The following is a 14,024-nucleotide window of genomic DNA, read 5'->3' as shown; positions in this document are numbered from 1 at the left end:
TATGACCTCACACAGGACTCTATGACCTCACACAGGACTCTATGACCTCACACAGGTCTCTATGACCTCACACAGGGCTCTATGACCTCACACAGAGCTCTATGACCTCACACAGGGCTCTATGACCTCACACAGGGCTCTATGACCTCACACAGGACTCTATGACTTCACACAGGTCTCTATGACCTCATACAGGGCTCTATGACCTCACACAGGACTCTATGACCTCACACAGGACTCTATGACCTCACACAGGTCTCTATGACCTCACACAGGACTCTATGACTTCACACAGGGCTCTATGACCTCACACAGGGCTCTATGACTTCACACAGGACTCTATGACCTCACATAGGACTCTATGACTTCATACAGGTCTCTATGACCTCATACAGGTCTCTATGACCTCACACAGGACTCTATGACTTCACACAGGTCTCTATGACCTCACACAGGACTCTATGACCTCATACAGGACTCTATGACCTCACACAGGACTCTATGACCTCATACAGGACTCTATGGCCTCATACAGAACTATGACTTCATACAGGGCTCTATGACCCCATACAGGACTCTATGACATCATACAGAACTCTATGACATCATACAGGATTCTTATGAACTCATAAAGGGCTCTGACGACCTTACACAGGACTCTATGACATCATACAGGACTTTATTACTCATAGAAGACTCTGACTCATACAGGATTCTTACGATTTCATACAGACTCTATGACTTCATAAAGGACTCTTATGACACCATACAGGACTCTATGACTTCATACAGGACTCTTATGACTTCATACTGAATTTTATGAACACAGACAGGACTTTATGACCTCATACAGGACTTTATGACTTCATACAAGACCCTAACTTCATACAGGACATACAGGACTTTTAAGACATTAAAAAATCTTCAATATATCTTCCATCTCTTTTTAAAACTTTTTCTTTTTTTTCCTCTAATAAAAAGTCTTGATTATTTCGGTCTAATAAAAGTCTTGATTATTTCTTTAAAAAATAAAAAACAAACTTAATTTTGTTGATATTTTCCTCTTTTTTTGTCCTTGTTTCTATACCTAATATACCCCATCAATTCCTTCCTCTTGCTAACTTGGAGCTTAGTTCTCTTTCAAATTCCTTGAGGTCTCATCTTAGGCTGAGCATCTTCTTGTATTTTTCTGTAGGCATTTACTGCTCTGCAATTTTCTTAGTAATGCTTTTGTTGCATTTCATAAGCTTTTACTATGCTGTATTTTCAATGTCTGCCTCAAGAAGTTTTCAAATTCCTTTTTTAATTCCCTCTTTAACCCCAAAGTTCAAAATGTCCTAAGTTTCCACATGCTTGTATTCTTTGCTGTTTTATTATTGATTTCCAACTAAATGTCACTGTGGCTGGAAAAGATTCTGGAACTCTTTTGTCTTTTTAAAGTTATAGTTGATTTTGTAATGTAACGTGAATTATCCTAAACAACAGCTCATGTACACATGAGAAGAATGTGGATTATTTTGTTATGTGGAAGGTTCTGTGTATGTCTGTAGATACCTCTGGTCTACTGACATCCATCCTACTGCTTCTTTATTTGATTTTCTGTCTGAACAATATATCCATTAAATGCAAGAGGTATTAGCATCTCCTACAATTACTGTATTGCTGTTTCTCCCTTCAGCTCTGGTAGTATTTGCTTTGTACATCTAGGCGCTTTGTTGTTGGGTACATATTTAATTGGATCATCTAATCAAACTGATCCTTTGTTATTATGTAATGATAGAAAATCTCAAACTGATCCTTTGTTATTATGTAATGATAGAAAATCTATTATGTGCAATTCAAATACAATTCCTATTCTCCTTACCAGGTGCACAGACATCTTTCCCTATCTATTCACCTTCAGGCTGTGAGTATCTCCATGTATATTTTGATTGGAGAACTTGGTTTGTTTACATTTAGTGTAATTATTGTAAAGTACAGACTCACTCTGCCCATGTTGCCCTTGTGTTCTCTCTATTCTATGGTGTCCTTGTTCCTCTTTTGTCTTGTTCACTTTCATTGTGGTTTGGTGGTGTGCATGTGCGTGCATGTGCGTGTGTGTGTGTGTTGGATTACTTTGATTCTTTCCTCTCTTTTGTGTACTAAGGTACTTTATTATTTTGGTTATCAGAATCCAAACTAAACAATTCCCCATTATAACTGTTTTCAGCTGATTAACTTCAACTACATGAAGATACTTAAGACCTGCTCCCCAGTCCACTATGTACTTTATAGCTGATGTCAGATCTCACTTCTTTTATCGTGTTTCCGTTAACAAATTTTTGTGGTTATAGCTATTTTCAATACTTGATTTTTAACTTACACATTAGTATTGAATCTTCCAATTTACATGTATGAGAGTTTTAAACTTTTTTTCTCCACTTAAAAACATAAAATCTATTCTTAAGTCACAGGAGACAAAAATAAGCAGACTGCAATTTCCTCACCTGTGATCTTTGCTCTTACATGTGTGAACATGTTCACAAACTTGGAAAAGAGAATTACTTTTCTCTCCTAGTTAGTATTTGGGGACAAACCAATTTCATGTTTCATTTTGTAATGGGAATTGCAGGACATCCAAATTATGTATTATCAAGCATTTCTGTGATGGTGTTTTGGATGAGATTAACAAATTGATATACTTTATAAGGCAGACTGCACTACACAAGCACGATGGGCCTCACCCCACCAGAGGAAGGCCTTAGCAGAACAAAAAGCCTACCGCCCCACCCAGTAAGAAAATCTGTTCTCCCTTCAGACTCTGAAACATGGCTCTTCCAGTTCTCAGGCCTTCAAACTCAGACCAGCTTGCCAGCTCCCCTCACAGCCCTGGGACGTGGTGGCCTCCACAGGCAGGAGCCGGTTCTTTACCGTCTCTCTCTGCCTGCCTCACACACGCCCCACTGCATCTGTGTCTCTGTGCCAACGACACTGCTATCCAGAACCAAAGCTGGGTAGAAAGCTTGGTCCTGAGGGTGAGCAGGAGATAAGAAGTGTACCAACTAATGTCTCTCAAATCACCCTACAGCAATGACTACACCTCAGGGGTTTGCAATCATAAAAGAAAATTAAAAATTAAGAAAAAAAATCACAGTAGTCCCTAAATAACTGGTAAAATTTGAAACTAGAGTTACTAACCTTTCCTTTCACACACACGTTTACACCACCAGATACTGAAAGCCTACGGAATTCTAGTTTCTTCTTACACTATTTTAAATTAGACTATATTTTATTATTATAATTATTATAATTACAGATTATATTTTCTTGCTTACAGGAATTATGAATACTCATGAAGCTAGCCATAGCCGTCTCAAGATTCCTTCACAAAACCAATTCTATCAACATTTAAAATTGAGATGTTGCTCTTGGCCACAACATAAACAGACCAACCTCAAACAAACTAGCTGTGAGTTCTTCCAACTCCTGCCCAAGTTGATCCCGCACTTTCGAAAGTCTCTCACATTCTTCATCTTTTAACTTCAATTCCTATGAGAAATTGATAATTTTGTTTTAGATCTCTTCAGTCTGAAATGAGATTATATCGACTATATAATAGTTATTAATAGAATTATAAAATATTAACACCATCTCCTAGTACCTGCTAGATGGAAGACAAACAAGCAACCACAATTACAACAAATCAACACGTTACATTAGATTTTTCCCAGAAAACGTCCAGAGACTAAATATGAATATAACACATAAAAAAAAAACACTATTTCCCCTTTAGCTTTTCTCTGAACATATTTATTTCTCCCAAGCATGAACTTCTTTCACCCAAGCATGAACTTCTTTCAATTTTGCTTTCTAATGTCAATAAAATTAATGATTTTTTAAATGTTTACTTAAAGGGGATAGATGGTTCAGTCAGTAAAGTCCCCACCACATAAGCGTAGAAGACCCAAGTTTGGATCCAGAACCCATGTGAAAAAGCAGGCACAGCAGGGAGACAAATCCCTGAGCTCACAGGCACAGCAGTGCACAGCAGTAACCCCAGCACGGAGGAGACAGAGACAGACAGATCCTAGAGCTCACAGCAGTGCACACCTGCAACCCCAGCACGGAGGAGACAGAGACAGAAAGATCCCTGACCTCACTGGCTAGCCAGTCTGCAAACAGGTGAGCTCCACACTCAGTGAGAGACCCTGTCCCAGCAAATATGAGAAAGCAACAAAAGATGACAACCTTATCAGTCTCTGATTTCCACACACATGCATGTATATCCACATGCGTGACAAACACACACCACACACAAGATTGTTGTATTCAAACATCAAAATACTTGATTTTATATGCTGAAATCACTTGAAACTAACCTTTCAAACAAAGATTTTAAAAAATCTGAAGCTCTAGCTGGGCAGTGGTGGCACAAACCTTCAACTCTAGTACTCGGGAGGCAGAAGTAGGCGGATCTCTGTGAGTTCAGGCCAGTCTGATCTACAGAGTGAGTTCCAGGACAGGCCCCAGAGCTACACAGAGAAACCCTATCTAAGAAGCTCTGTCCACGTCATTCAGTTCCTCTGACAATGTAATAACTAGTCAGGTCACAGAAGGCAGTTTAAGATTTTAATCTCCCGCCGGGCGGTGGTGGCACACGCCTTTAATCCCAGCACTCGGGAGGCAGAGGCAGGTGGATCTCTGTGAGTTCGAGACCAGCGTGGTCTACAAGAGCTAGTTCCAGGACAGGCTCCAAAACCACAGAGAAACCCTGTCTCGAAAAACAAAAACAAAAACAAACAAAAAAAAAAGATTTTAATCTCCCAAAGACAACTCTTGAAAACCAAATATCCTAAGACTGAGAACCTGATGATAAATCCTCAACAAAACCTGGCAGAAGAAATCCCTTGCAAATCTCAGGCTATAGAGAACGTGTCCTCGCCGTGCAGGCAGTGAAGCAAGAGATGCAGCCCCACACTCATTACACACACCTCAAAGTGTAAGGACTCGCACGGTGGAGAAAACTGGAAGAACGTAGCTGAGAAGATGGGAAGAGCAGAAAGGTTTCCCAGGCCTCACTTGCAGGTGAATGCGACCAGCCATGTGCTCCATCCCGGAGGCGGTGAGCTGCTAGGAAACGTGACACACGGCAGAGTGGTGAGCAGGGAGTCTCTCCCAGCACAGCACAGCCTCACACTGAGGGAAAACCACCAAAACACAGCAGACTGGTTGAGACAAGGCTGTGATGCGAAACTCTGACCTGACAGTGGAATGCTGAGGCGCTAAGACCTCCAGAAACACTGCCCTAGAGAAAACCTGGCTGAACAAGGAGAGCTCCAAAAGATGCAAGCCATGAAAAAGACACACCAATCACAAGGAAGGCCACAGGCCATCCTGTTCCTGCACCTAAACCTCCTAATGTTCCATTAGAAACTCAAAATAAAAATGGATACATAAAGTTACAGTTAAACAGAAACAAGACGCTCTGGTATGCAGGTGACTGCAAACAATAACGTGTTGACTATTCCAAAACCTATAATAAAGGATTCCAAAAACTTTGTCAATAGAAAACTCGGAATAGCTAAATATGCTTAACATGATTTAAACACGACACAACATACATATGTATGAAACATGATAGTAACATATTAATACATATGATTTTATGTTTCTATCTGCTTAAAAACATTTTTAAAAGTCAAGTTTCCTATAAGAGAGAAAAAAAATCGGATATGCTACAAAACAATGAAGTATTATTTAAAAACAAAACAAAACAACTCTAGACGATAAGTTGAATGTTTTTCATCCAGCCAATCTTCCATAAGGCCACAAAGTAACACACCTATAAGATCTCAGAAAACATCTGCCCTTATGAACCTCCTTGAGTGATGGAGTAGATTAAGTATCAGTAACTCTCACAAAACAAAACCTGCTGAAGCTTTATTAAGAGTGAAAAGGAAACTATAGAACCATGACTTGAAAATAACAATAATGACTGAGATGTCTCAATATAAGAGTGCTTGCCTAAGAGGACGAGGCCCGGGGTTCAATCCATGGGGTGAGGACACAGACACAAACACACAAACACACGCACACGCACACGCGCGCGCGCACACGAGGAGGGGAAGGGAGAGGAGAGAAAGAGAAGAACGGTGAGCCACAGACAGGATTCACATTTGCAAAGGACATACGTGATGAAGAACTATTATCCAAAACATGACAAGGATTATTAACAACATTAATACAAGAAAACCTTTAAAAATGAACAAAATACCAGACCAGGACATTTCACCAAAGAAAACACACAGGTGATAAATAAGTTTCTGAAGACATTCAATGTTCTCAGTGTTCTCTTTTATCCAGCAACTGCAGGTAAAACAAAACGCCACCAGACACCGTCAGAATGGCCAAAACCCAACCACGGAAGACACTGCACACTCGTGACGACGTGGAGCACAAGAAAGTCCCATCCCCTGCTGCTGGGAGAACAAGGCGTGTGCTCACTTTGGAAAATGATTTGATAGTTACTTACAAAACCAGACACAGCCTTAACAAATGACCCAGTATCCTGGCACAGATCCGAAGAAGCTGAAGACTTAGGCCTATATAAAAACATACATGCAAATGTTTTTAGGGCTTCATCTGTAACTCCTCAGACCTGGGAGCAGCCAAGGTCCTTTACTAGGAATCCTTCTTAGCAGCAACTTCGGTCAGTTCAACACAACAGGTGAGCACTCGGTGCTAAAGTGAGCAGTGCACCCATGAAGAGATACTCAAGACCCTTAAATGCAGACTGATAAGTGAAAAGCCAATCTGAAGCAGCTACTGACTGTGTCTTCAGCCGCGTTACCTCCTGGACCAAAAGCAGGTCCGCAGACACGTGACCCTAACAGGGCTGAGGACTGCATTACCCAATGAAACTCCTAACAGACACAAAAGGCAAACAGAAGACAGGAGCCACAGCGAGTCTGTCACTGGCAGAGGCGGACCTCAGACTAGCTGCCGACTCCGACCAAAGCAGCATAAATCCCACCCAGGCACTAAGTCCCCAAGAGCTTGTGCCAGTCACCTTTCCAGAGCTGTCCCTGAGTCATACTCTAAAAAGGGTCACTCCCCAGCCTGGTCCGATCCATCTGAGCTCTCCCCACAAGTGACTGATGTCTTCGTTTGGATGTATGCTTCAGGGTCCGCCTCAGCCAACCAACGCGTTGTGTTCTCTGTGTGAAGATCTCTTAGCATCTGTGCTCTTCCTCGTCAGTACTCTGTACTGAAACATAGCTACTCAATCTTCACTCCTTCAACACGTGCTAACTTGATGCTCATCAGGCAACTGTCTTAGTTCTGGAGACAGAATCTGAGAGCAAATTCATGGTTTTCATGAAGTCACTGTCTATGAGGGCTACAGAGCTTTTAAGCAAATTCACCAGGAAAATTCCTAAGTTGTGATGGGTGTGTACCAGGGAAGTTGGCGCTGACCTACTGTAGGCATGAAGCAGTTAATCACGCAAGGGGAAGGCTACAGAGAAGAAGGTTTATGACCTGTCTCAAGCAGCCCTGAAAGGCAAAGTAACAAACAGGACTTATGATGGAGGAAGGTCATTGGTTAATTAAATAAAGAAGCTGCTTGCCCTGATAGGTTAAAACATAGGTGGGAGGAGTAAACAGAACAGAATGCTGGGAGGAAGAGGAAGTGAGCTCAGACTCGACAGCTCTCCTCTGGGGGGGGGGGGCAGACGCCTCAGAGAGACACGATGCTCTACTCTTGCGGGCAGAGGCGAGAGCTCAGCTCTCTGAGGCACACGCGATGAAGCTCCGACCCAGGATGGACGTAGGCTAGAATCTTCCCGGTAAGCGCACCTAGGGGCGCTACACAGATGATTAGAAATGGGCAAAATTAATATGTGAGAATTAGCCAAGAAGAGGCTAGATAGAAATGGGCCAAGCAGTATTTAAAAGAATACAGTGTCCGTGTAATTATTTTGGGGCATAAGCTAGCCAGGCGGTCCGGGGTGCTGGGGACGCAGCCCCACCGCTCCTATTACTACAGACTTATCTTAAAGCAAAGGAGAATTACCAAAAAGAGAATGGGGGTCACTGAAGGATTCTAACCAAGGTCTAATTAAAGAAGCAACCAGCAGATTTGCCATTCAGAATATACCACTGCATAGTTTAGCTACATTTAAAAAGAAAAAAAAAACAAAAAACAAAAACAAAAAACACTGGAGAAAAAGATCACAGTAATTACTGGAATATTTTAGGCCAATGATATGAATTTAGATGATAACATGGGAGAAATAATCCAAGAGATGTACAGAAAACATGAGGACGCTATAAGCATATTTCAACAATATTTAAGACTCCATCTTCGGGGGGGTTGCTCTTCCAGAGGATCTGAGTTCTATTCCCAGCACCCACATGGTGGCTCACAACCATCTGTAATGAGATCTGGCCTGCAGGTGTACATGCAGGTGTACATGCAGTGCACTTGTACATAAAATATAAATAAATAACTTAAAAAAAAAAAAGAGTCCATCTTCATTATATTCCCAGAAGGGCTTTGCTGTGTCCCCAAGCTAGCCCCAGACTCTTGAGGTCAAGCAATCCTCCTGCAGCTGGGCTGTTCATGTATGACAGCACGGTCAGTGAAGACCTCATCTCCACCCAGAGCTAGAGACCTAACCAGCCAGCACCTCTGGTTCACTACACAATCACCTACCACTGAGCTATGTATCTAGCTAGACTTTTTCATATGACAGACAGCTCACGCATACAGAAAGAAAAATGCTGAAAATGAAACAATGATACACTGTTTTCTTTTCTTCTTGGGGTTGTCATTTTGAGAATTCCTTTAGGCTCACAGAACAGATTTTTATCCTGTTACTCTGTGTTTCTTTTCAATATTTCACTACAGTGAGATACTTCTGAAGGTAGCTAACCTAGTAATTACGATCAACAATAAAGCATCCAACTCAATAACTAGCTTGAACAGTTAGCACCAAGTTCATGCGTAACTAGGCAATCACGAATGTCCTTATTTATTACTGTCTGTTACAATGTTAAGACCCACTCTGATTTCAGAGATGCTATAAGGGAAAAAAGAGGCGCAGCTACACCTTTTCTGTCCAGCTACCAGTTATTTTTCTCAATTTAATCTGGTTTATTTTTTGATACAGGGCCTCACTCATAGAGATCCGACTGTCTCTGCTTCCCGAGTGCTGGGATTAAAGGCGTGTGCCTAATAAGGACATACTAAAGCCTTTATTCTACCCACACTGATCTTCAGCAACAACCTGGGGAAGACAGTTGATAACTAGAAGATAACTAGAGAGTTACACCGTGATCTCTGGCACACCACACCTCTCAGCCTCATGGGCGGCTCCCCTATTCAAACACTATGGATCTGTTGCTGCAAAGTGATTTTCAGTCCTACAAGATTACAAAGTCTATCCGGGCGGTGGTGGCACACGCTTTTAATCACAGCACTCGGGAGGCAGAGGCAGATAGTTCTCTGTGAGTTCGAGACCAGCCTGGTCTACAGAGCTAGTTCCAAGACAGGCTCCAAAGCTACAGAGAAACCCTGTCTCGAAAACCACAAAGCCCACCACAGAACAAAGATCCCTAACTACTTCACAGGAGAGCAACCTCTCTTCAGAGTATTTCACAAATAAAAGGTTTGTTTCTAATATATCATACTGCTTATAAGTTACCACCCATCTAGTATATCATGCATATGTACGTAAGTGTACAATATGCCTGCATACCCATATACATATCCATGAAATCAACAAAATACAGCAAGACTACATCACACACTTCATGAACAAAATGCTTAATCTTCCTTGGGAAGCTCAGAAAAACTGCAGTGTGCACATGTGTGGATGTGTAGATTCAGGAAGTGGTTACCTGGATAAAGTGGGCAGATAAACAATATAAGGGAACACAACTTCCCATTCTAATCAAGACAGGGTAATGGTCCAATTTACCACCCACACGACACAACTGAAAAACCAGGAGAACAATTCTCAAGCCACTGGGCACTTGCCAACAAAGGATTGTTTCCCAGAAGAGGGAAACAAAGTGAGCCCTGGGTCATGTGAGCAGATGAGACGTGAGGACGTTCAAGCCCTAAGTTCAGGAAGTTAGAAGTAAGGGTCAACATGTTACACAACAAAAGCAAACTATTTAAAGGTTTAGACTTTGGACATGAAAACCACGAAGTCTGAGACAGGTCAGATACTGTAGAAGGAAAGAACAGCACTGGCAACTGTGAGAAATTATCCACAATGAAACACAAACAGAGGGAAAACAACTAAAAGAAAAGAACAGAACCCCACACTCTAACACACATACAGAAGAGCATCACACTCTAAGTGTATGTGTGCACATGTACACACACACGCACAGAGACCACACAGCCCAGAAGAAAACTATACTGCACGGGAAAAGCATAAAACTGCTTACAGAAGACTCTCCCAGCAGCAAACAGCACAGATGTCACAGACAGAGCAGCTCCTGTGGGAACCAAAGTGTGCGGGAAGACAGCAAAGCAAAATCTTTTCAACTAAGAGAAAGAATGCGTACATCGACCTCCAAGTCTGCGGCCAGTGAACTGTAAAAACTAAAGTAGCATATGCAAACAGGAAACATGTTAAAAGTGACCTTCAAGCAGAAAGAAAATGACAGCTGGAAATCTAGATACACTTGAAACCAAAGAGCAACACTGGAAACAGAAGCTATGTGTAGAAAACTGAAGATTATTACTCATTATTTATCTCTTTAAAATAATCAAATGTTCAGTGCAAAAATCAAAGCGCATGATGAGATTTAAAATATATGACGTATATGATAATCACTGCACAGAGCTGGAAGAAAAGAGAAAATATACTTCCAAGGTTCTTACACTGCACATAGGGTATGCAGCTGGGAAGCAGTGACAGGTGAAAGGAGTGTACTCTAAGTCATAAACTACACTAACACAACAAAAATCAGCCAGTAAGTCAAAAAAAGTAAGAGTGAAATTATAAAAATAATGAATACAAAAGGAGGAATAAGAAAAATCAAATAGAACAACAGAATACAAATGGTAAGACAAGAGATTTAGCCAAATTTTATCAATATTGCATTAAATATAAATGGCCTAAATACACCAATCAATGGGCACATATTAGTAAAGAAGGGTAAAAAGCAAGACTTGCTCTAAACAGAAAGGTCCAAATAAAAGGATGAGAACAAGGCAGGTACGAATCACCAGAATATGCAATGGCCTATGATGTAATTTTGATTCACAAGTTATCAGAATTCAGAAAATATTTTCATATTCAAATCCTCAAGACTTGAGTCCTACGTTGTATTAAAACTACATTACTCTCATCCTAATACAATTCAGTATGTATGTCACACAGTTATGCTTTGGTGGGAACGCCATGGTGGACAGATGGTGGAATATATGTCATGGCATTAAAGAAATAAGTCTTTGACAGATTTTCTCAGTTTTTAAAATACAAATTGGTATTTGACCACAGCTGTCAAATTTATATAAGTAGAATTTTTCTGATCATCCCTAAATTGTACTTTTGCTGTCTGTAGAATCAGGAGTAATACTCATTTTACTCTCTTAATACTGGTAATCAGTATTTTTTATTTATTTATTTATTTGTTTGTTTGTTTGTTTTTGCCAAAGGTTTGTCAATTGGGGGAGGTTGTTTGCTTGTTCTTTCAAGACAGGGTTTCTCTGTAGCTTTGGAGCCTGTCCTGGAACTAGCTCTGTAGACCAGGCTGGCCTCGAACTCACAGAGATCCGCCTGCCTCTGCCTCTCAAGTGCTGGGATTAAAGGCGTGCGCCACCACTGCCCGGCAAGGTTTGTCAATTTTATTGACTTTTTTTTAAGTTTTTTTTTAAATTTTTTTTTTTTTTTTTTTTTTTCCATTTTCTGTCTGTGTGTATGTCTGCAGGCCAGAAGAAGGCACCAGACCTCTTTACAGATGGTTGTGAGCCACGATGTGGTTGCCGGGAATTGAACTCAGGACCTTTGGAAGAGCAGGCAATGCTCTTAACCACTGAGCCATCTTGCCAGCCATTATTGATGTTTTAAAGAATCCAGTTATTTTGTTTTCTATTTCTCTTGTTAATTTCACTGAATTCCGCTCTCACTCTTTATCTTTCCCATTTTTCTACTCACTGTGTTTTAACTTTCCTTTGGTTTTCAGGCTGATAAAGTAAGATTGTTCATTTATGACTTTTCCTGGGCTACAGAGATAGCTAAACAGTTAAGAATGTTTACTGCGCAGTCATGAAGACCAGAGTTCAGATCCCTGCACCCACGAGACAAGTCTAGCATCCTGACATAAGCCTATAACTGCAGCTCTAGGGATGAAGAGGAGACAGAAAGATCACTGACGCTCGCCATTGTCTAGCCTAATCGAGAAAATGGTTCAAGGAAAGACCTTGTCTCAAAGGTATAGGCAGAGAGCAATAGGGGAAACATCCCCTGCTGCCTCCTGGCCTCTGCACACACACAGGGGGACATACATCCCCTCTCACTCACACAACACACACACATACACAACAAATAGATAAATATATTTCCTGTTTCCTAATGCTACACAGTTCTCTCTGCAATTTCATTTCAGTCTGGGCTGGGGGTATGATGACAGCGGGCCATGAATTTAAGGACAAGTAAAAAGGAAAATATCAAGGAAAGGAAATTCTACAATGTAAAATACAGACAATATTGACAATCAGCAGAAGAAAGGTAAAATCACCAAAACAACTCCTCCAAGTAAGAAGAACCAGACTGGAGGAGTTCCGGAGTGACAACCATACTGTGTTAGAGATAAAGCCAGACAGCCAGCAGTCAGCGCAGAGTTTCCCAGGCAGAGCTAGGCTATTTCACACACTCACGGATGCTTCCAATGAGGCTCAGCCTCAGTGAAGGCTGAGAGCAACAAGGCGAATGTGCTCACGAGCTGCATCCCAAGAAGTCATCCCAAGGGAATGGACGGAAGGACACATGGTTTTCTTACCCTCTGGGCTTTCGCAAGTTCTTCTTTCAACCTTTCATAGCCCTTCTCTCTAACTTCCAGAACAGATGGGCTTCGTAAACGTGACAGGCTATCCGTACTCAACCCAAAGATGTCATCGCTGCAAACAGGAGCCTCTGTGACGGTGGCGCCCTGCAAAAACTCCCTCTCAGCATTACAGCTGTCCTTCCTTGATGTCAGCTTCGTGAGGTCCACTGCCACTCCAGACTTCACGGATGATGCAGGGTCCGGAACGTGAATGCTGCAAGGAAAGGAAGCTCAGAAGGTGTGCAATAAACGTTCCAAGGGACTAGCTGATCTGTACTTAACTAACGGTGGGTCTCGCGCCAGCTACACTTCAGGGCTCAATAGTGGCTACCATTCATCACGCACAACACAGAAAGGGCTACTGAGTACTACTTCTCGAGGACAGGGTCATGGCTGCAGCTGAAGGCTGAATCAAGTCTGCATGGCTCTCCTAAGGGCACACACAGGAACTGATGACACTGTATGACCTGTAAGACTCAAGATGAAATTTCTGTGACCACAAGTTTTACTGGAAGAGTCATACTGATTCGTTTACATACTGCCTGCAGAACAAAACTGAAGAACCGGTACAAAACCTGTATGGCCTGGGGCTGGAGAGAGGGCTCGGAGGTTAACAGCATTTGCTGTTCTTTCAGAGGACACGGATTTGAATCTCGGGCCTGGCATGATGGCTAAAACCATCTGTAACTCAGTTCAGGGGATCTGATGCCGTCTTCCAGCCTCCACAGGTACTATACACGAGGTACAGATATATATGCAAGCAAAACATCCATATACAAAAAGTAAATAAATACAATCTTTTAAAAAAGAAAACTATATGGCCTGCTAAACCTACAGTGGATATCTGCATAAGTTTGCCAATTCCTGGTCTAAGGATTAAAATATATCACTCTACATGGGCATACTTTTATCATTTAAATTTTCTAAAAAGGATAATTTAAGACATCAAACAAACTTTTAAAAAAATAACAGTTATC

General features: G+C 41.5%; 1 protein-coding gene across 1 annotated transcript in view; it reads right to left on the bottom strand.

Annotated features, from left to right (window-relative positions):
• Window positions 1–14,024, bottom strand: part of Rab3ip (RAB3A interacting protein) — a 32,376-nt gene that overhangs the window by 17,595 nt on the left and 757 nt on the right. Inside the window, exons 2-4 of the mRNA XM_013350398.1 lie at window positions 13,490–13,514; window positions 13,003–13,261; window positions 3,433–3,528 (exon numbers count right to left, since the gene is read on the bottom strand). Of these exons, the coding sequence (XP_013205852.1) occupies window positions 3,433–3,528; window positions 13,003–13,261; window positions 13,490–13,514 (380 nt within the window). The remainder of the gene's footprint in view (window positions 1–3,432; window positions 3,529–13,002; window positions 13,262–13,489; window positions 13,515–14,024) is intronic.

Source organism: Microtus ochrogaster, chromosome 24 (genome assembly GCF_000317375.1).
Source record: "Microtus ochrogaster isolate Prairie Vole_2 chromosome 24, MicOch1.0, whole genome shotgun sequence".
Taxonomy (NCBI): Eukaryota; Metazoa; Chordata; class Mammalia; order Rodentia; family Cricetidae; genus Microtus; species Microtus ochrogaster.
Note: the sequence above shows the minus strand (reverse complement) of the source record. Positions and strands in the feature narration are given on the sequence as shown.